The sequence below is a fragment of the Panicum virgatum genome, chromosome 3N, assembly GCF_016808335.1.
Source record: "Panicum virgatum strain AP13 chromosome 3N, P.virgatum_v5, whole genome shotgun sequence".
Classification (NCBI taxonomy): domain Eukaryota; kingdom Viridiplantae; phylum Streptophyta; class Magnoliopsida; order Poales; family Poaceae; genus Panicum; species Panicum virgatum.
The window spans coordinates 6,253,870-6,276,851 of record NC_053147.1 but is presented as its reverse complement, the minus strand read 5'-3'; the positions used below and the strand labels follow the sequence as shown (position 1 = coordinate 6,276,851).

Genomic DNA, 22,982 nt, shown 5'->3' with positions numbered 1-22,982 from the left:
TTGACATCATCGGTTCAACCGGCGTTCAGTTTCAGATCTGCAGAAGCCTCGGGTGAACTACACCGACGCAATCAACCGATGATCAAAACCTAGGCGTCGGATCGACCGGCGTTAAGAAAAATCGTGGGCCCGCCTGTCATATATGTCTCTTGCCCGCACTGCCGGCCCCTGTTTCTCTTCTCTCTTCACGCCGCCGCCGCTCGACTCGTTCCCCTCGCGCCGCCGCCTTCCCTCCGCGCCGCCCGCTTGCCCTCAACCTCGCGCCACCGTTTGTCTACGCAGCCGCCACCACTCCCGTGCTCGCCTGCACGCTCACCGCGCCGCCCGCGCAACCACTTGCGCCGCCTACGCGCGTAGCTGCCGCTCCTCACCCGCGCCCGCGCCGCCATCACGCCAGCCGCGCTCGCCTCAGTGCTCCAAGAGCCGCCCGCTCAACCTTGCCAAGCGCCGTCGTGCTCCACGCCTCCACGCCGCAGCCGCAGCCCCACGCCGCAGCCGCAGTCCCACGCCGCAACAGCACCCGATCAGCGCTCACCAGGTGCTCGACAATTTGCTTGTTCGAGATGGGTCGCGAAAAGAGAAAGGGAAAAGAAGTTGTGGTCGAGAAGCCCGCTCGCAAGCGGACTCGTGCAGAGAAGGAGGCCGAGAGGGCCGAGATGGTGGCCAAGGCCGCCGAGGAGCAGGCATCAGGTCGCGCTCGTCCGTTTCAGATCAGGGAGGACCCCAGAGGCAGAGGCAGAGGCAGGGGCATGGGTAGAGTCATAGGTGCCAGGGCCACCAGAGCCGCGACGGCAGCAGCAGCAGAGTCAGATCAATCAGATACAGCTGCAGATTCAGATTCAGAGGCAGAGCAGTCCGAGCAGTCTCAGGGGCAGAGCACACAGGAGTCACCGACTCTACGACGGTCTGGCCGCACTCGGCAGACATCCCCAGCAGCAGAGACTTCACCAGCGACCGAGCGTCGCACTGGACCGAGGACGCGAGGAGGTCACCAGCCACAGGAGCCTCGCAGGTCCACAGCTGCAGCAGCAGCAGCTCGTAGAGCCGAGGCCCTAGAGGCCGAGCGCGCAGTGTTCCGTATGGACACTGTTGTGCGTCTGGAGCCAGGTGTGCTGCTCCAGAACTTGACCAAGGCCAATGCGGCGAAGGTCAAGAGGCTCAGGTGGAGTGTTCAGGAGGAGGACTGGTTCCCCGTGACCCGTGACAGCCGAGTCGACCATAGGTTCTGGACGCTTCTTCAGGCCAGTTTCTACGAGACCTACCAGAGGCGGGGTCACAGGATCTTCCCGCACATAGTGCTTGACTGGGTGTCTCTGAGGACAGCCGCTGGGGGAGCAGATGTCAGAGAGCACTTCGCTCACTTCAGGGGCCTGCCCAGGTTACTCCAGATTGAGCAGAACAGATATATTGAGGACTGGGTCAGAGTCTTCTATGCCACGGCCTGGATTGCTCCCGAGCGTCGAGCAGTACACTTTGTTTATGGAGGCCAGGTCTTTGGTTTGTCGAGAGCGACGATAGCAGGGATTCTCGGAGTTGACTTAGTTGACGTCTCCCTGCACGAGATGGTTTACGGAGATGCAGATCCACCGCGCAGAGCGATGATTGGCGGGATTGCACCTTCTCATGAGGCGATCTCTCAGTGTTTCCGCCAGCCGTTCCCTGCCTCCTACGCCAGAGTTCCCAGCCTGCTGACCCCAGAAGCATACGCAGTACACATGGCACTCCGGAGGACTTTGCTACCGAGGAGTGGCTACCCAGAGGGGTTTACAGGACTGCAGCAGCTCCTGCTTCTACACATCCTCACTCACGAGCCGTTTGACATAGTTGACTTTATTCTGGCTGAGATAGAGGATGTGATCACAGACGGGATGGGTGTGGTGCGACAGTTTCCCTTTGCACACTGGATCAGCTATATATGTTCTATGATTGTGCCAGCAGAGTCACCCATCAGCGCTCCCTACCGTCACGACGAGGCTCCCCGGTTCCCAGTTTACCGACCGACAGCTCCACAGGACCGGAGGAGGGGCAGACAGGCAGAGAGAGCTGCCATGGCACAGTTGTCACCAGAGGCACAGGCCCGTGTGGCACAGGAGGACGAGGCACTGCTTGCCGCCGAGGCACAGCTTCCCGGAGGAGAGGATGAGATACACTGGTCTGAGCTTGAGTCAGACTCCTCCGAGGACGTAGAGTACTTCCCTGCAGCAGCCCCAGCTAGTCACGACCACGAGGCAGGGGGGTCTAGAGAGCCAGCTCCAGAGTCACCAGCAGCTGCTACAGTCTCTGAGTCTCAGGTGACTCAGCCGTCCGAGCTCACTTCACTACTACAGCAGCTCGTGACCCAGCAGAGGGAGGACAGACTTGCACAGGAGGAGGCCAGGAGAGCCCATGAGGCCCATATTGCTACTATACAGAGAGAGGCCGCCCGAGAGCGGGCTGCGACCGAGGAGCGTTTTGTCGGGCTTATCGACAGAGTTTCACAGAGGACAGACGCTCAGTTTCAGCAGATGCAGCAGGGGATGATGGCGATGTTCGGGATGATCTCACAGCTTTACTCTCACACCGGACTCGCCCCGCAGCAGCCAGGACAGCCAGGCCTTCAGGGTGTTGGAGCACCTCAGCTTGTCGTTACACCAGCTCCAGCCCCTACTGCAGCTCCAGCTACCTCAGCGACACCGGAGACCACGTTCTCGATGTCCGCATTACTTGGGTCTGCCGGTCGTCCACTGTTCTCTCCACTGCCAGCGACCACACTCTTTCAGGACTCACCGTCAGCGGTTCAGTCGGTCGCCCTCCCTTCCTCACTTCAGGCAGCACCTTCAGGGGGAGGAGCAGTAGAGGAGTCCCTGCTTCCACAGTCGACGCAGCCGGCAGCCTCAGTAGTCACCTCTTCAGATATTGATACTTCTTCTGCTGACCCGGTTACGACTTCTACGGATCTTCTACCAGGCAGTGCCAGCACGAGAGCCTCCACGACAGTCACCCCCCCAGTGAGCTCAGACCCAGACCAGCAGCTTCCGTCTGTCACCGAGGGTGAGAGTTCTCCGTCCGACGATGACGACCCGGACCGCTTCGTCGTCGTACCACGACAGCACGACCCGTAGCTCGCCTTTTGGTGCTTTGATGCCAAAGGGGGAGAGGTGTTAGGGGGAGCACCAGAGTTAGGGGGAGGGTAGAGCTAGAGAGAGCTCGTAGTTATCAGGACTTTGATTCTTTGTATCACATTTGGTGTTAGTTCATGGATATGTACTTTTGTCGCTTGAGTATGCCGTGCTTTGAGACATATCTATGAATTTCGTTTGAGCCGTTGAGCTCTTTGGTCCTTCTTTTCGAGTTCGCTTGTGTTTATCCTGCTTTATCTTTCTCGCTCTCTCGTCATTTATGTTTGTGTTGTCATCAATCACCAAAAAGGGGGAGATTGTAAGCATCTAGGCCCTCAAGGTATGTTTCGGTGATTAATGACAACCATTATTGTGACTAATGAGTTTGTGCAGCTTAATAGATCATTATCGCTCATTTGGTCATATGTCAAAAGAGGCCCCTCAATTTCATTATTCAAAAAGGCGATCTCGGTATTCAACTCAATTTTATGTCAAGACTAAGGATCTTTCTAGTCCTAAGTGTCATAAGGTTGAGAAGGACACTTAGGTTAGTATAGGTTTTATAGTTTTGTAGTGATCGCACTATTAAGAGGGGTTAAGGCTAAGTAACTTGAGCATGGACATGGTCATTTGAAAATGGATGCACACTATGGTCACTCAGGTTTCTAGAAGTTCAAATAAGTGGTTCTCAAACTATATCTCAAGAATATTTGGATTTCATTCAAGACTCAAATCAGAAAAGACAAAATCAGAAAAAAGTCTATACACCGGTTTAACCGACGCTCTCAATTTTCTATACGTCGGTTGAACGAAGTCAGCAGAGTCTGGACAAATTCAATACACCGGTTAAACCGACGTGTTTGAATTTAACGTCGGTGCATTGGTCCAGAGTTGGTTTTTCCAGGGAAATTCAAGTTCTATTCACCGGATTAACCGACGCTGTTTGAATCAAGACGTCGGTGCAATTGACCAGTGAGATGGTTTTTCATAGGAATTTAAAAGTTATACTCACCGGTTAAACCGACGATAGGTTTGAGTTAACGTCGGTGCAGTTGTCCAGAGACTTGGTTTTTCAGTGGTTCAGTGGACAACTACACTCACCAGTTAAACCGATGCTACGTCGGTTAATCTGCCCCAGTTGTAACGGCTAGTTTTCAGAAGAGGCAGTTTACATTCACCGGTTAAACCGACGATGACAATGGGGGGTACGTCGGATTAACCGGCGCTACGCAGTTTTCTGGCAGCTTTTCTCCAACGGCTCTATTTGTGTGAGTTGCCTATATATACCCCTCCAATGGGTCATTTCGCCAACTCTTGACACCAGGCAACATCCATACACTCATACTATAGTCAAGAGCCACATTGAGCTTCATCATTCACATACTTGTGCATTCAATCAATCAAGAAGCAAGATTAAGGACTTGAGTAGAGAGAAGCTAGTGTGCATCCGTTCTTGGTGATCGGTTCTTGCTCAAGTGAAGGCCTTAGCTTGTTACTCTTGGTGATTGGCATCACCTAGGCGATCTTGGTGATCGAGGTGTTTCTCGCGGAGCTTGCCAAGGATTGTGGGAGCCCGGAGAAGAAGATTGTACGTGGCTTGATCTCCACCACGCCGGGATGGTGAACGGAGACTCTTAGTGAGCGCCCTCGTCTCGGTGACTTGGGAGGTGACAATACTCTTTGTGAGTGTCACAACGTGGATTAGGGGTGTGTGCCAACACATCGATACCACGGGAAAAAATCCGGTTGTCTCTTGTCCATTACTTTTATTCAAGCATTTTCTTTCGTGCAATTTACTCATGTGCTTGACTTAGAGATCATAACTTAGCTCTACCTTGCTAGGCTTTACTTTGTTTTAGCTCTCTTAGCTTGTGTTAGAAGCTTAGTTATCCGGTTGGTGAATTGGTGCCCTACTAGCATTGCATAGGTTAAGATTGCTTTACTTTGTTTTAGAATTTGAAAAAGGCCCAATTCACCCCCCCCTCTTGGTCCATCGATCCTTACAGTCGTCTTCGCCAGGAGAGGAGGGGAGGGGACGGCGCTCGCAGGTGGTCCTGCCGGCCGCCGGCCACGTCCTGGCAGCCGCCCGTGGCCGTGAAGCCACCGCCCACCGGCCACCGCTCCACCACCCTTCTTCATCAGATCTGAAGGGAAAGAGCCACTCACCGGCCTGCGCCGCCGCCGTTGCTCCTCGCTCGGCCGCCGCTCCCCTCGCCCGGTCGCCGCCGCTGCTCCTCGAGCCGGTCGCCGGCCACCGCCGCTGCTCCTCGCCTTGGCTGATGCCGCCGCCACTGCTCCTCGCTCGGCTGTCGCTCCCCTCGCTCGGCCGCTACCGCCGCTCCCCCTGCGCCGCCGCTGCCGCTCCCCTCCCCCTGCGCCGCCGCTGCCGCAACCCCTCGCCCCGCCGCCGCTCCCCACTATAGCATGTGAGGGGCGAGCGAAGGGGGGAGGAGAGGGGCAGCAAGCAGGAGGTGCAGGCCACGTGCCGCGCCGATGGGGAGAAGGAGAGGCCGCCGATGGGGAGAAGGAGAGGAGCGGCCGGTGGAGAGGATAAGGCAGGAGTGGATAAGGGAGGGGGTTGAGTTTGAAATAAATGGTGGGGTTTTTTGCCGTGTGGCGTGATCCGGCCCACGGCTTAAAATCACTGCCGTGTGTCTTTCTGACCTGCACACGGCAAAAGGGGTGATTGCCGTGCGTGTTGTGTTTGCCGTGTGTTTTTCGTGTGGCACACGGCAAATACACTCTTTGCCGTGTGCTCGATATCCTGCACACGGCAAATGTCTAGACACACGGTAAATTTGCCGTTTCCCGTAGTGTCTCATGATCTGTAGAACCCAACGCTCTATATATTTTGCTTAGTCGAAGTCATCGTAGCGTTACACACACTCTCAACTCCATTATTTCATTCGGTTCTGGTAGCTCCTTGCCTTCCCCAGCTGTTTTGCTACTCTTAAATTTTGTCTTGCATCACTGTGGCATGCAGGAAGAGCACCGTGAAGGATTGTTCCAGGTCTCTTCTCTTCTATGTTACACATTCATTCATTATGTTCTGATATTGACACTATGTTTGGTTCCTCCTTAATATTTTACTATTTGATACAACTATATTTGTACAACTATATTTCCAATTATCAACATTTCACACACAACTGCATTCCTCACATTTCATTTTAAAAAAATATTTGCATAAATTTCGCTTAGCCAAAGAGTCGATACAAAGTCGAATCACTTCACAAAATGATGCAGACTTTTTCCATTTTCTCCTAGAATAAAATTAAAGTGATCTTACCATACCAATTACAATTCCTCTTTTTATCAGTTTCATCAACTTGAATTTTTTATATGTACTTCAATTTTAGTATTTAAGTATATCTTATATACAACCATGCCATATATCTCTAATGCTAAAATTGTCTACAACTTCATATCTCCATCTTTTCAATACACTCAATTTCAACATTTTTGTCCACAAATCCCGTAGCAACGCGCGGGGTATTCAACTAGTTATTAATATAATCGAGGGTGTCTGTCTCTGGTACGGATTGGGGAGGCAATTTGGGTTGTTTAATGGCGGGGGGGTTTTGCTTAGGAGGGGAGGCACTGCACACTCACAGGCCACACCACCGGCGGGCACCATGATTATTCCCCTCCTGCAGCTCATCTCGAGCTTTTACAGAACATTGGATGCGGATTCCTGATTTGATGCGTAGAAAGAAATGTTCCGGCCGGGGAATTTTTAAGGTTCCAAGTATTCTTTCTTTCTTTCAGTAAGTAGGAGTATAAAATTAAACATGGTGCCAACAAGAAAGAAAACAAGTGGGAAATCAATGCTAGAACTCGCATATATATTACGAAACGCCCATGTCGCACCCTGTTTTGCATAAGGAATCCAATGCAGAATTTCTCCTGTGTGATGAATGCTTGTGTTGGGACAGTGGGATGGATCCTGGCATTCCTGCGAAAGTCCCGTCAAATGAATTTTGTAAGAAACCTAGGACGAAGTAGACACTGAGAAGGTCTGGTCCACTACGGTATACTATACGTTCCTAAAATTTCTTTTACATTTTAACATGAAGCTTTGTATCTAGTACACACCATCAACATTTCATGCATTTCCGACTCGACCTGTCCTGTTCCTAACGTTCCAAAACCAGAAAGGAAACTTTTTTTTCCAACAAAAAGTCAAGTGAGCAGCTGTAAAAAAAAAAAAAGTCAAGTGAGCAGTGAACAGTACAGGCAGGACTACCCCCACAACATCCAGCAGTTTAAACGGCTGAATCATGGGCAATCCACCCAAATGGGGCGGGACACATTCTCATTCGAAATGATCAGAAATCAATGCGGGCCGGGCCCACACGTCAGCCGCTGCTGCACAAAATTTGTTTTGAAGAAAAAAAATGGCGTTTGCAGTAGGTGGTTTGTCTCCAAAGAGGTGACATGTCTAGCTAGGTTTTGCCTTGTGGAGCTATGTAAGCATCAGCATCTCTTAGACGCACATGATAATTACTGGCAGATGAAAATGGCCAGTGTTGGTATCTGTTGGTAAGTAATATTCAACTAAATGAAAAAAAACAATCGGTGCTCGTTTAACTATCTATTTTCATTTGGACTAAACAACCAAATCAAATGGAGGCCGTGGTGCAGGAATTGAAACCGCGGTGTGCAATGATGATTCATCATAGGCAAAATATTGCCATTATTCAAACATTGGTGTAGTGGTCTTTCTTTTCTGAGTCGAGATTTTTAGTATAGTCAAAACAGTGTAAGAAAAGTTCACAAGTAAAGCTAGCTATAGTACTCACCTATATCTCCTTTTCCATTACCATCAATTGGAGAACCTACAAAAAAGAGAGTACTAACGTAAGGCAGCAATTCAGGATAAGCAAGACAGGGACTCTTTGGCTTTTGTTACATGACCATCACGGCATCACCTAACAAAAGGGGAGAATGTACATTGACAGCAATGGTTAGCTTTGGAGCCTTGCTCGACGATAGATGTATGTGGTAGGTCTACCACACAACCCATAGGAAAATGAGTGCTAAAGCTTGCTGTTTGCCCCCATTCCCGGGGAGTGTCTCGGTTTGTTTGATTGCCCCAATGCTGCTGGCTGCTATAGGACGTGTAAAGCTTGTTAAAGTAGGCCGACATCTCCTATTGTAGCTTGTCTATAGTTAAGTCACGAGCCGCCCGGGTTATTATGCATGCTCGTCACCTGTGCTCTTTGATTATTTTAGGGTTTGCTCCGATCCCATGCAAAAATGATCGATTACAGATGCTACTCAATAATGTGTGGGTTTAGCGTGACCTCTTGAGCCCGATTAGGTTTGGTTCGAGCTCGATCATCTGAGCTTGGGTGAGCTAGGGTTAGGTTTTGGGCTAGGGTAATTTGGTGCGTTGATGGTTGATCCATGCTCGAAGCACAACTAAGTCAATTGGAGCTTGGTTGAAGTGGACACCCTTGAAGTCTTGAACTCATCTGAAATCTGGGTTCGCCCCAGCTCATATGAAGACAAGCCACTATGGAAGTTGATGCCTTCTTCCTGGGAGGGAGCGTTCTCGGGTCCGGGGTTTCGGTTAGATATCTAGGCAATTTTTGGTATATTTTAATTCTAAAATTAAATGTATAAACTAGCAATATTTCTATGACTTTAAGGAGTAAAATAAAACATGTGAACATGTTTATACTTATCACACATATAAGCATAAACAATATAAATAACCAAAGTTTTAGGGAGTACCCTAAAGCGGGGCCGTTGCCGGAGGCATTGGCTGCGCTGTTACCAACTGGAGTAGACATCTACTCGGTTGGCCTCAGTCGAAGTAGTCGAACTAAATCGGTGCAGAAAGAAGTTCGCAGTGCAGTCCCACGAACGGTCACCAAGATGTAGTCGACGTAGTCGTTCGGCCACCAGAATGTAGTCGACGTAGTCGTTCGGCTCGTCCACCAGGAAGTAGTCGTACAATCGGGCAAAGCCTTAGTATTTTTGAGCAGTCACGCTAAAGCGTTACCCAAAAACCTGATTGCCCGCCTATCCCGTGCAGGATCTCAAGGCGAGCAAGGTTTCGGAGGCCTGCTCACGCTAATTCTGTGCGCGCAGAGATTAGCGTTGGGGAACTCAGTTGTTGCAACTGGAGAGGGAGAAGAGAGGAGCCGAGTTGCCTCAGTGCTCTGGTGCAGGATGGATGAGGGGAATGGCACTCCTTATATAGTGACTCAGGTGCTCAGATTCGTTGAACCTGGACACCATCAGAGTCATTTAGGTGATGCGGTTATGGCCATTAATTACAGATTTAATTGCACGTTTAATCGCACGATTAATTGCTGTCAACGGCAAAATAGCCATCACATCACACCGCGCCACGCCGCGCCGCCGCGCCGCGCCGCGCCACGCCGCACCGCACCGCACCGCACCGCCCGTCCGGCCGGCCGCGCCGCGCCGCGCCGCGCCTCGCCTCGGCCTCGGCCTCGGCCACGGCCACGGCCCGGCCCGGCCCGGCCCGGCCCGGCTCGGCGAGGCGAGCGAGCGCGCGCGCGTGTGGTTCACCGTCCTCCTCTTACCGACTTCACAAGTGGTGTACAAGAAGTCCACCTTTTAAGTCGGTTGAGATTCTCCTCAATTCCCGGTACGGAATTAAACATTGATTCCCTAGCATTAATAGTGGGCTTTAAATTCTTTTAATGCTTTAGAATAAATGGGCCAAGCCCATTACTCCAACAATCCCCACCAAGAAATTTAAGCCACACTAGAAATACCCTCATTCTCTCATTGATATACCAGTATTCGACAGAGACTGTTAAGTTGAACTTCCATCTAGGACAAAGGCTACACTTATTCACAACTGTGCAATGGACTATGCCTTGAATTGCCAGTTTTGTGCAAACAAGTTTGACCAGAGCCCTACACTGGTACTAGGCTGCAAAAGCATCCCCGCGGTTTGGAGCTTATAAGTCATACTCCAGGCCCTTCATGAGTTTCTAGAGAATACCCAATTCTCATAGACCATGACCAGTGGTCAAACTCATATAGGTGTGTTCCTTTCAGATGTTCTGTAGGACAACATCTTTGTTTCAAGAAAACAACTCATTTGTTTAAAAGAAACCACCTGGCACACATTAAGGTATAGACCAACCTGCCATACAGATTAGAAGAGAAATGCACCTTATACACGGAATGAGCCCTTTTCACAAAGGTTCTCTTCTCACAGTCAGACTTTAGTTTGTTTCACCATCCTAATTCACGGGATCTCCGATCACATAGGACAGGTTTCCACTATAGAATGACTCACGTGGGTCTCAAGCCCAATTCCATAGATGCATTGTCTATCACATTTCGTGAAAGACCCTTTGTAAACTGATCTGCCAGATTTTTAGCCGTCTGAACATAGTCCAGGGCTATAACTCCGGAGTTTCTCAATTTTCTGACAGATTTCAACCGCCTTTTCACATGTCTAGATGACTTCATGTTATCCTTTGAACTATTCACCTTGACAATTACCGTTTGATTGTCACAGTTCATTAGGATTGCCGGTAACGGTTTTTCAACTATCGGCAAGTCCATAAGGAGCTCACGAAGCCACTCAGCCTCAACAGTGGCGGTATCTAATGCTGTGAGTTCTGCTTCCATAGTTGACCTCGTTAAGATGGTCTGCTTGCAAGACTTCCAGGAAACAGCTCCACCACCAAGTGTAAACACATATCCACTTGTGGCCTTTATCTCATCAGCATCAGAAATCCAATTTGAATCACTATACCCTTCTAGTACCCTTGGGTACCCGGTGTAGTGAATTCCATAGTTTATTGTCCCCTTCAGATAGCGCATTACTCTTTCAAGACCCTTCCAATGATCATCTCCCGGGTTTGAAACAAACCGGCTCAGTTTGCTTACAGCAAACGAGATGTCAGGTCTTGTAGCGCTCGCTAAATACATTAATGAACCAATGATCTGAGAATATCTCAGCTGATCTCGCATTATCCTTTTGTTCTTTCTAAGAATTAAACTGGCATCATATGGTGTTGAGACAGGTTTATAGTCGCTATAACCAAAGCGACTTAACACCTTCTCCACATAGTGAGACTGTGTAAGAATCACCCCACCATTGATCTCTTTTACCAGCTTTATATTAAGGATAACATCATCTTCTCCCAGATCCTTCATCTCAAAATTTTGAGATAAAAACTCTTTGACTTCCTTAATCACATTAAGGCTAGTGCCAAAGATCAGTATGTCATCCACATACAAGCACAAAATCACTCCTTCAGCCCAACCATAGCGATAGTACACACATCTGTCAGCTTCGTTCACAACAAAGCCGGCAGAGGTCAAAGTTCTATCAAACTTTTCATGCCACTGCTTAGGCGCTTGCTTGAGACCATATAAAGATTTTAACAACTTACAAACCATTCCTTCTTGACCCTTTGATACAAACCCATCCGGCTGATCCATATAGATCTCCTCTTCTAACTCTCCATTGAGGAAAGCCGTCTTAACGTCCATCTGATGAACGAGAAGACCATAAGAGGCTGCCAAGGAAAATAACACTCGAATTGTGGTCAATCGGGCAACTGGTGAATAAGTGTCAAAGAAATCTTCTCCTTCTTTTTGTGTATAACCCTTGGCCACAAGCCTAGCCTTGTACTTTTCAATAGTACCATCTGGCCTAAGCTTTTTCTTGAACACCCACTTGCATCCAACCGGTTTACATCCATAAGGACGTTCAACGACCTCCCAGGTTCCATTAGACATAATAGAATCCATCTCACTCCTTACTGCTTCCTTCCAATAGTCAGCATCAGGAGATGAATATGCCTCTTCAATGGTTCTGGGTGTATCATCTATGAGGTATACAATGAAATCATCACCAAAAGACTTTACAGTCCTTTGTCTCTTGCTCTTTCTCGGAGCATCATTGTTATCCTCCTCAGGATTTTCTACAAGTGTATGTTCATTGTGTTCTATCGGCTCAGCAGAGCCATCATCCTTGATGAACTCTTGCCTAGATGAACTTGTTTCATCTCTCATGGGAAAAATGTTTTCAAAAAATGTAGCATCTCTGGACTCCATTATAGTACCAACATGCATGTCAGGTACTCCAGATTTCACTATTAAAAATCTATATCCAACGCTGTGAATAGCATAACCTAGAAAGATACAATCCACAGTTTTAGGTCCAAGCTTACGTTTCTTGGTTATTGGCACACTTACTTTTGCCAAACAACCCCATGTACGTAAGTATGACAGTGTTGGCCTTTTCTTCTCCCATTCCTCGAAAGGAGTTATCTCTTTATTCTTTGTAGGAACACGGTTTAGGACATGACATGCAGTCAATATAGCCTCACCCCACCATTCCTTGGAAAGTCCCGCTGTATCTAACATGGCGTTAACCAAATCCGTTAGAGTGCGGTTCTTTCTTTCGGCAACCCCATTTGACTGAGGTGAATAGGGAGGCGTCCTCTCATGAATAATACCATGTTCCTCGCAGAATAAAGTAAATAAGTTTGAGAAATACTCGCCACCACGATCTGACCTAACTCTTTTGATCTTTCTCTCAAGTTGGTTTTCTACTTCAGCTTTATAGATTTTAAAGTAGTGTAAAGCTTCATCTTTTGACTTCAACAAATAGATGTAACAAAATCTAGTACTATCATCAATCAAAGTCATGAAATATTTTTTACCACCTTTTGTCAACACTCCATTCATTTCGCACAAATCGGAATGAATTAATTCTAAGGGTGCCAAGCTCCTTGCCTCCGCGATCTTATGAGGCTTACGAGTTTGTTTTGATTCAACACATACATGACACTTAGAATTTTTGACAAAAGTGAACTTTGGAATTAAGCTCAAATTAGCTAAGCGCGTCATACAACCAAAATTAACGTGACAAAGCCTCGAATGCCAAACATTTGTTTCATCAACGTTAATAACATTGTATGCAATTTTATTACAAACATCTGACAAAGAAAGACGGAACAAACCTCCGCTTTCATAACCTTTTCCAACAAAAGTACCAAACTTAGACAAGATACATTTATTGGACTCAAAGACTAATTTGAAACCATCTCTACACAGTAGAGAGCCGCTGACTAAATTCTTCTTGATGGTGGGGACATGCTGCACGTTCTTCAGCTGCACGGTCTTTCCCGAAGTAAACTTCAGATTTACCGTACCAACACCAAGAACACGCGCATGTGATCCGTTCCCCATCAGCAAGGAGGAAGTCCCGCCGGTCTGGTAAGAAGAGAACAAAGAAGCATCAGCACAAACATGAATATTAGCACCAGTATCAACCCACCACTCGGGTGAACCAAAGACTGAAAGAACAGTAGGTAATAAATTACCGTACCCCGAAGTTCCTCCAGGCTCGCTAATAACCATGTTGGCGGAGTTGTTGCCTTTGCGGTTCGGACACTTTGCAGCAAAGTGATCCGTACTAGCGCACACATAGCAAGCTCCCGTCTTCTTCTTCTTCTTAAAAGTGGTTGTCTTCTTAGTCTTTGGTTGGTTCTGCGGTGGCTTTTTCTTGTTCTTGTTGGAGTTGTTCTTCTGAACAAGATTGGCACTTGAAGCACCAACAACTCCTTTCCCACGTATGTCCTTTGCTCTCGCCTTCTCCTCAACATCAAGAGTCCCTATGAGTCCATCTATTGTGAACTCCTGTCTCTTATGTTTTAGAGAAGTAGCAAAGTCCCTCCAAGAAGGTGGCAGCTTAGAGATTATACCTCCAGCCACAAACTTATTGGGTAACACACATGGGGACTCTTTGCTGCAATTTTTGAGATCTTTTGCCAGAGTATGTATTTCATGAGCCTGTTCCACTACAGAACGGTCTTCAACCATCCTGTACTCAAGGAACTGCTCCATGATATACAACTCACTCCCGGCGTCAGATACTCCATATTGAGCCTCAAGAGCATCCCACAGAGCTTTGCCAGTTGGCAGCCGGATATAAGAATCCACCAGGTTATCACCGAGAACACTAATGATCAAGCCTCGAAAGAGGATATCAGCCTCATCGAACGCACTCCCTTCCTCTGGAGAGAATTGTTCAGGCTTACCCTCTTTCACATGGATCACTCTCGATAATGTTAACCACAGTATAAGCCGCTCTTGCCAACGTTTGTAATTTGAACCATCAAAAGGTGATGGTTTGATTGATGCAGCAAAGCTAGATACCGAAAGCCTATTAACATAATCAGGTTTTTGGATTGTTAGATATCTAGGCAATTTTCGGTATATTTTAATTCCAAAATTAAATGTATAAACTAGCAATATTTCTATGACTTTAAGGAGTAAAATAAAACATGTGAACATGTTTATACTTATCACACATATAAGCATAAACAATATAAATAACCAAAGTTTTAGGGAGTACCCTAAAGCGGGGCCGTTGCCGGAGGCATTGGCTGCGCTGTTACCAACTGGAGTAGACATCTACTCGGTTGGCCTCAGTCGAAGTAGTCGAACTAAATCGGTGCAGGAAGAAGTTCGCAGTGCAGTCCCACGAACGGTCACCAAGATGTAGTCGACGTAGTCGTTCGGCCACCAGAATGTAGTCGACGTAGTCGTTCGGCTCGTCCACCAGGAAGTAGTCGTACAATCGGGCAAAGCCTTAGTATTTTTGAGCAGTCACGCTAAAGCGTTACCCAAAAACCTGATTGCCCGCCTATCCCGTGCAGGATCTCAAGGCGAGCAAGGTTTCGGAGGCCTGCTCACGCTAATTCTGTGCGCGCAGAGATTAGCGTTGGGGAACTCAGTTGTTGCAACTGGAGAGGGAGAAGAGAGGAGCCGAGTTGCCAAGAGAGGAGCCGAGTTGCCTCAGTGCTCTGGTGCAGGATGGATGAGGGGAATGGCACTCCTTATATAGTGACTCAGGTGCTCAGATTCGTTGAACCTGGACACCATCAGAGTCATTTAGGTGATGCGGTTATGGCCATTAATTACAGATTTAATTGCACATTTAATCGCACGATTAATTGCTGTCAACGGCAAAATAGCCATCACACCGCGCCGCGCCGCGCCTCGGCCTCGGCCACGGCCACGGCCCGGCCCGGCCCGGCGAGGCGAGCGAGCGCGCGCGCGCGTGTGGTTCACCGTCCTCCTCTTACCGACTTCACAAGTGGTGTACAAGAAGTCCACCTTTTAAGTCGGTTGAGATCCTCCTCAATTCCCGGTACGGAATTAAACATTGATTCCCTAGTATTAATAGTGTGCTTTAAATTCTTTTAATGCTTTAGAATAAATGGGCCAAGCCCATTACTCCAACAGTTTCTGGATCTTTGAGCTCTGTCCAAACAGGATTTGAATACAGACAGACCACTGCGTTCCAGGGGTTGGAACTCGAAGAGCTCCTAAATTACCGGAGGCTTTGGAGCTTTGGACTGGCTCCAAGCACTACTCATCAGGCGGCTAATGAGATCTCAATGCAAGCTTCAGCATCACAACACACCTCTTGGTTGGGCTCTTCCGCTCTTGGATCCTCTCGGGAAGGACGGGCAAGATATGGGCTCCGTTTTGTTTGTGCTGTGCCAGTGAATAGTGACAGTTTGACTGTTAATTACGATGTCAAACAAAGTCAGTTTATAAAACCAACTTCAGAACCCCGCGCTAGTGACTCTGAAAAATCTAATGAGGCCTTTGACTGTGCGATTAGAGAATGGTTACTGCAGCATCACTGTAGCAAATCATCGATTAATTACCGTCGTTAGATTCATCGCGAAAAATTACACACATCCCTAAAAAAATTTACAAATAAATTTTATTTAGTACACCATGTATACAAGATTATTTTAGAATAGAATAGCGTGGAGAAAACAAACAAAGCCGGCCCCGGCCATGGGCGCACGAGGCACGCCAATAGAAAAATCGCCGGGACGTACGTGCTGCCGAGAAAGATGCTTGCCCCCTTGGACCCACTCGTATGACCCAGTGGGCAGTGCCACTGTTTATTCCTCAGACTGTGGCCCACCTTTGACGCATCTCTTTCTCTTCCTTTCGCGCGGCGCTAGCCTCCCTCCGCATCTGCTGCAGGGCATGCAAAGCACCCAGGAGCATTGGAAAATCATGTAAAAACTCAATTGAACACTCACGCTGACCGCAGACTCAATACAAAATCATGTAGAACTCAGTTGAGCACTCACACTGACCGCGGACTCAATACAGATAGACTACCGGGAAGTCAAAAACATGACTACCGAGACTTACACACGCAATACACGCACACACACCCCGGGCCTCCTCTGGGAATAAATCCCGGGGAGACACCCGGTGCCGATCCGACGGATCGAACCCGGGCGGGTAAACTGCCCACCGGCAGCGTTACCATCAAGTACTGCAGAAAACGCAGGGCACGGACGATCAGAAATCACGTGCAATGGCAGCATCCTCACTGGACTTTTTTTGCCCTTTTACCGGCTCGTCGTCATTCCTGGCCGGATCCTGTTCCTGGGCTCGTGTCGTGCTCGTGCATGGCTGCATGCTGCAGTGATCATCGTGTTCATGGTGAAGGATCGGAATCGGATCAGCATCGCTGCCATATGCGCTGTGCACGGCGCCTCAGTAGCATCTCGTCGTCTGTTCACCCACAGTGCGGCGGCGTCTCCGGCCACCGCCCATGCTCCTCATCGCCGGCGACCTGACTGGACGATGGGCATCCATCACAGCCGCATAATAAATTGGGTCAGTTGGATCCATGCCACTCCAATTTTTTGAAATTGAATCTCATGTTGAAATTCATGCCATTGAGTGGCATGATTTTCAACATGACACCCAATTTCACGGAGTTATGGTGGCATGTATCGAATTTTCCCTAATAAATTAGTGATGTCTCATCATTTTTCCTCTTTCTGCCTCAGGTTCAGCAAGCCCGTCCTGCAGTAACTATTGCCATGCATAATTGCATATGGGTTTTTTATACTACTCTGTTGTTGCTAATAAACCAAATAATGTTGAGACAATGCAAGTCCTTGACAGTGCGTTTCTGCTTGCAGACGGTAAACCGACCGAATGGAACCCCACGAGATGTGGTCGTCTAGGATTGGTACCGCTCCTGCCTGTACCTTTCTTTCACCATTGGTGCTCATCATCAGCTCATCGTACACATCCATGGCTGCATTTTCTGCCATGGTGAGTACGGCTAGCAAGAAAATGAAAGGGAGAAAAATGTAGAAGGTGGTCTAGACCCAAACGACTCCATGACTCCGTCACAGCCATGCTTTTATGACGCACTGCACTGCACATACTGTCGCACGTACGCCCCGTGCGTGTGTGCGCACCTCCCTTTTGCTGGCAAATCACGGCTCCTCGGGGGCCTTTTGGAAATGGAACATGAATTTGAGGACGTGCACATGTGTAGTATAGAAGCGCGTGGCAAAGCATTTGCATAGATCAATCATATCCGTGGTACAGATAAGAATATATATGTAAAATCATTATCGATAAAGTTTGTGTGTAATTTATACAACTACTAGTAGTATAATTCACGTGAAAAAAAAAGAACAGATAAAAAGCAGCAGGTGATGGTGATTGGCCTCCTGATTTGCGTGGAGTAGATGTAAACTTGTTATCTAATACCCTCTGTCATCTCCATATCAACTCCATGGACAAGAGTTGTTGGGCAGCACTTGGGCTTGGGAGTGGCTCCTGAAAGTGATCGGGTGCTCTAGCCTAAGAGGGGGAGGGGGTGAATTAGGCACTTTAAAAAACTTAGACCTATGGCTCCAACTAGTTTGCACAAAACTTAAACTAAAACAAGCTATCTAGATGTGCAACTATGGTTGTTCCAGTGTGAAACCCCTATCCCAAAAGAGTTTAGCAACATATAGCCTTTCCTATCAAGAAACTACTCTATGAAAGTAAAGGCATACAAAATGCTAATATGAAATGCGGAAGCTTAAGGAGCGGGATAGGAGATAGCAAACTCTTGACGCGAGTGTTTATCCCGTGTTCGGTTAGCCACAAAGGCACACCTACATCCACGTTGTTGTAGCACTCACTAAGAGTATTGCTACTCGGCCACCAAGTCTCTTCCATGAACACAATCACGGTCACCTTGGCCCCGGGTTCCACTAAGGAGCTTCTCCACAAAAGATGGAGGTCTCCACGTCCCCCGCACAAAGTGTCGTCGCCGCTCCACACCAAGTCGGAGGGTCGATGATGTTGCCGGCGAGCTTCAAAGCTCCAAGGTGCCGGCGCACCAAGCTCTTGTTTTGGTTCACTAGAGAACCACAGCACAAAGGCTCAAGGCCTTGCAATCACACTCACTAAGAGCTAACATTTACACAACACTCTCAAAGTGTGCTAAGGGCTAAGGATATGATCTTGATGCTCTTGTATGGCTTGGAGATGTTCTTGGGTGTGTGTGGGATGCCCAGCAACTCCAGCAAGCTTCAAATGGCCGGGGTGAGGCATATATATAGGCCACCAAGTCTTGTAGCCGTTGTTCCAACGGTCAGCAGAAAATCTGTGCATCATCGGATGAACCGATGCCTCTGTCTGGGGTAGCGTCGGTTCATCCGGTCACTCTAATACCCGAAGTAGCCGTTGAACTCCTGACAGCTGACACAGTGACCACCGGTTGAACCGATCAGGAGTCCAACGGCTACTTCGTGTTATGAGTGACCGGATGAACCGACGCTACCCCGCCAAGGGGCATCGGTTCTTCCGGTGGTACGCGGATTTTCAGCTAATCGTTGGAGCAACGGCTACAAGATTTGGTGGCCTATATATACGCCTCACCCCGGCCATTTGAAGATTGCTGGAGTTGCTGGACATCCCACACACACCCAAGAACATCTCCAAGCCATACAAAAGCATCAAGATCATATCCTTAGCCCTTATCACACTTTGAGAGTGTTGTGTAAAGGATTAGCTCTTAGTGAGTAAGATTGCAAGGCCTTAAGCTTTTGTGCTGTGGTTCTTTAGCGAACCAAAACAAGAGCTTGGTGCGCCGGCACCTTGGAGCGTGAAGCTCGCCGGCAACGTCATCGACCCTCCGACTTGGTGTGGAGCGGCGACGACACCTTTGTGCGGGGGACGTGGAGACCCCCATCCTTTGTGGAGAAGCTCCTTAGTGGAACCCGGGGCCAAGGTGACCGTGATTGTGTTCACGGAAGAGACTTGGTGGCCGAGTAGCAATACTCTTAGTGAGTGCTACAACAACGTGGATGTAGGTGTGCCTTTGTGGCTAACCGAACCACGGGATAAACACTCGCGTCAAGAGTTTGCTATCTCCTATCCCGCTCTTTAAGCTTCCGCATTTCATTCTAGTAATTTGTATGCCTTTACTTTCATAGAATAGTTTCTTGGTAGGAAAGGCTATAGGTTACTAAACTCTTTTGGGATAGGGGTTTTACACTAGAACAACCTAGTTGCACATATTGATAGCATGTTTTAGTTTAAGTTTTGTGCAAACTAGTTGGAGCCATAGGTCTAAGTTTTTATTAGAGTCTAATTCACCCCCTCCCCCTCTTAGGCTAGAGCACCCGATCACTTTCAAATATGTATCTGTGAGCACATATTTTTCTATTATCATTTTGTGCCTTATAATCATTTTATTTATATCCATGTATCTCATATTCCTTCTTACATCATTAAAATCATTTATGGGGAGCAGCGTTTTTGATAGCTGAGTACTAGGCAATGAGCATCAATTTTTTTTTTTTTGAAGTATGAATATATGATCTAAGCTTAATTTTGAGTGCACAGTTCAGAAGCCAACCATAGCAGTGCACTAGCGGTTTACAACTAGTTATGAAGAACAAGAATTAGCCACCATGCCTTGTCTAGTTCATTATGTGATCTCATAATGGGAGGGAAGCAACCAGCAAAGTACAGGAAACTAGTTCATTTCTTCATTCTTGAAAATATGAACACCGCAAGGCATTGTCAAGTACCATGCTAGTGATCGCAAGCTCTAATGCTGTAACTCGGAGATGCAAACACGTTCTTTGTACTCTATTGAAGGAGAGATGCTACAAGTTCATTCCTGAAGGACGACACAACTAGTTAACTCTGCAACTCCATACCTACTACTGGCCTCCCTCCTCGGGGTGCTGCCCACCGGGGCCCGGGCCGGCGCCGGCGTTGGGGGTGGCGGCACCGCCACTTCCGGCGGCCCCGGGGGCGGAGGCGCCTCCTGCGCCGTGCTGGAGCTCGATGACGAGCCAGCGGACGGCCTTGCTCATCTGCTCGAGGCGGACGGCGCTGATGGGCTTGATGCCGGGGGCGGCGGGCCCGGATCCGGAGGAGGCGGATCCCGTGGCCTCGTCGACGAGGCACTCGGATCCGATGCGCTGCCGGATGGACTCGACGAGCTCCTCGGCGTGGTCGCAGGCGACGCGGAAGAGCTCCCAGCGCTGCTTGAAGGCCTCGAGCGCGGCGTCCGTGGCCGCCGTCTTCTCCCCGCCCGCCTGCGCGCGGGCCTCCACCACGGCCGCCGCCGCCGCCACGAACTCGTCGTACGCCGCGCTCAGGTCGTCCACAGTCGCCTCCATCCCTCCTCCTCCTCCGCGCAAGCGCCGCCGCAGCTCCCTCTCCGACGACTCCAATCGAATCGCCCCCAATTCGACGACGACCCCAAGCCAAGCAGGCCCAAGTGGTGAAAACATGAGATGGCCCAATCGAATGGGAATCCGGATGGGCCTCCACTCGATATCCTGTATCTGGGCCAGGGCCCAGGGCCCAGAGCTAGTGAGTTATTCTGCGACGGCAAGCATGACGTCAGAGGTATTGACTTTTTTTTTTTGAGCATCACGTCAGAGGTATTGACTGAGACGTGTCCCCCCGCCAGGAGTTCCAGGCCGCCATGGCTGGGAAGAAGTTCTCGTCCTACCACCTCGCCGCCGCCCTCCGCCGCGAGCTGGACCCCGCGGCCGCGCTGCGCCTCTTCCTCAACCCCCCAACCTCCGCCACCGCTCCGTCCTCGGCGCCGTTCCGCTACTCCCTCCGCTGCTACGACCTCATCATCTCCAAGCTCGCCGCCGCGCGCCTCTTCCCGGCCATGGAGTCCGTCCTCTCCCGCCTCGCCTCCTCCTCGGCCCCCCGTCCCCGCGAGCAGCTCCTCTGCCGCGTCATCTCCGCCTACGGCCGCGCCCGCCTCCCCGCCGCCGCGCGCCGCGCCTTTGCGCACCCGGCCTTCCCCGAGCCACGCACCGTCCGGGCGCTCAACACCCTCCTCCACGCCCTGCTCGCCTGCCGCACCCCCCTACACGACCTCCTCGCGGTCTGCCGCGACGCAAGGATCCCGCCCGACGCGTGCACCTACAACATCCTCATGCGAGCCGCCGCAGCGTCGGTCTCCCTCGAGCACGCGCGACTCCTGTTCGATGAAATGCTGCACCGGGGCATCGCGCCGACCGTCGTCACGTTCAGCACCTTTGTCGCCGCGCTGTGCGACGCCGGCCAGCTGGAAGACGCGTTCGAGTTGAAGGGAGTGATGGTCAGGCAGTACAAACTGTCGCCGAATGCTTATGTGTATGCGAGTCTGATGAAGGGGCTTTGTGAGCAAGGAGATGTGGATGCCGCGGTGAGGCTCAAGGAAGAGATGGCGGGGAGTGCTGAAGCTGTGTTGGATTCAGGTGTATATGCGACACTTGTACGGGCATTGTTCCGGGTAGGGAGGAAGGGTGAGGTAACTGGATTGCTAGAGGAGATGAAGGGGAGGGGGATTGTGGCTGATAGGGTGGTGTACAATGCAATGATCGCAGGCTTCTGCGAGGATGAGAGGGATCCAAGTGCTGCATTTGCAGTGCTTGACGACATGAAGAAGAGTGGGAACAAGGCAGATGCGGTGACCTATAATACGCTGGTTGCGGGTCTGTGCAAGTTGGGGCGGTGGCCGGATGCTGCTGAATTGGTCGAGGATATGCCGAGGCAGGGGTGCTCTCCGGATGTGGTTACCTACAGAATGCTCTTCGATGGAATGTGTGCTGCTGGGGAGTTTCTTGAGGCAGATCAGGTTTTCAATGAGATGGTTTTCAAGGGTTTTGCACCAAGCAAGGATGGTGTGAGGAAGTTTGTTCAGGGGGTTGAGAGGGGAGGAGATGTGGCGTTGCTGGAGTTAGTGTTGTGCAGGCTAGCGAAGGTGAATGCTTTGGAGTCGAGTGGATGGGAGAAGGCTGTGAGTGGTGTGCTGAATGGTCCCTCAAAGTTGAGGCTAGAGAAGCAGCTAGATTCTTTACAAATTGCTTGAGTAGACATTATAGCGGATTTGATCAATACAGTGTTGTTGTGAAAAATGACAAGCTTGGCCATGGAACGAAGAACGTACCTGTTGCCCCGGACAGAGAACCACGCCTCGGCGCATCGCCGGTGCACCGCCGCCAGCTCGCCGCGGCAGTCGCAGCCGAGCCTCACCAGCCGTCCGCTCAGCCGCTGGGGCAGCTCGCCGTCCCCGTCCCCGTCCACCAGGTGGCAGATCCTGCACCCGGGCCGCTGCAGCTCCTGATCGGCCGCAGCGCACCCGTCGGCAACGTCGACCACGACGTGCGCCACCACCACCTCCCCGTCCGGCGCCACCGGCCGTTCTCCGCCGCGGCCGGGCCTGCTGGCCTCACCGGCGGCGATCACTACCATGGCCGCCTCACCATCTCACGCCGGCCGGGACGGCCAGGTCGAGGCCTGTTCGCGTGGCTGGCGCTCGCATCCGCAGGCAGGAATCTTGGTTTTATTTCGGAGGGAATGATTGAGGGAATGGACGGATTCTTAACTATCGCCTCGGTTCTGCGAACGGGCCGGGGCGGGGTGAGTTGACCTGCGACAGCGAGAGGCGGGCGCCTGCCTGAGGGCAGGTCGGACTCAACGGTCGGGACCACGACGTCGACGAGGAGGTGTTCAAGTGTAATGAGAGCGCGGAGATGACGGCGCGACAGGATCATGCGACGCTGACTC

The 22,982-nt window shown here is 50.0% G+C and overlaps 2 protein-coding genes across 2 annotated transcripts; one reads left to right on the top strand and one right to left on the bottom strand.

Moving 5' to 3' along the window:
* Positions 1-19,847: 19,847 nt before the first annotated feature.
* LOC120663973 (mediator of RNA polymerase II transcription subunit 32-like) lies at positions 19,848-20,784 on the bottom strand. Its single transcript, XM_039942931.1, has one exon. The coding sequence runs from the start codon at positions 20,699-20,701 to the stop codon at positions 20,123-20,125; it is 579 nt and encodes a 192-aa protein (XP_039798865.1). The 5' UTR covers positions 20,702-20,784; the 3' UTR covers positions 19,848-20,122.
* LOC120663972 (putative pentatricopeptide repeat-containing protein At1g53330) lies at positions 20,694-22,377 on the top strand. The gene is made up of 2 exons (XM_039942930.1): positions 20,694-20,819; positions 20,855-22,377. The coding sequence occupies exon 2, from the start codon at positions 20,899-20,901 to the stop codon at positions 22,282-22,284; it is 1,386 nt and encodes a 461-aa protein (XP_039798864.1). The 5' UTR covers positions 20,694-20,819; positions 20,855-20,898; the 3' UTR covers positions 22,285-22,377.
* Positions 22,378-22,982: the final 605 nt, after the last annotated feature.

What these genes read in the sequence shown, in the direction of transcription:
- LOC120663972 (XM_039942930.1), top strand. Translation starts at nt 20,899, where the DNA reads ATGGCTGGGAAGAAGTTCTCGTCCTACCACCTCGCCGCCGCCCTCCGC.
- LOC120663973 (XM_039942931.1), bottom strand. Translation starts at nt 20,701, where the DNA reads ATGTTTTCACCACTTGGGCCTGCTTGGCTTGGGGTCGTCGTCGAATTG.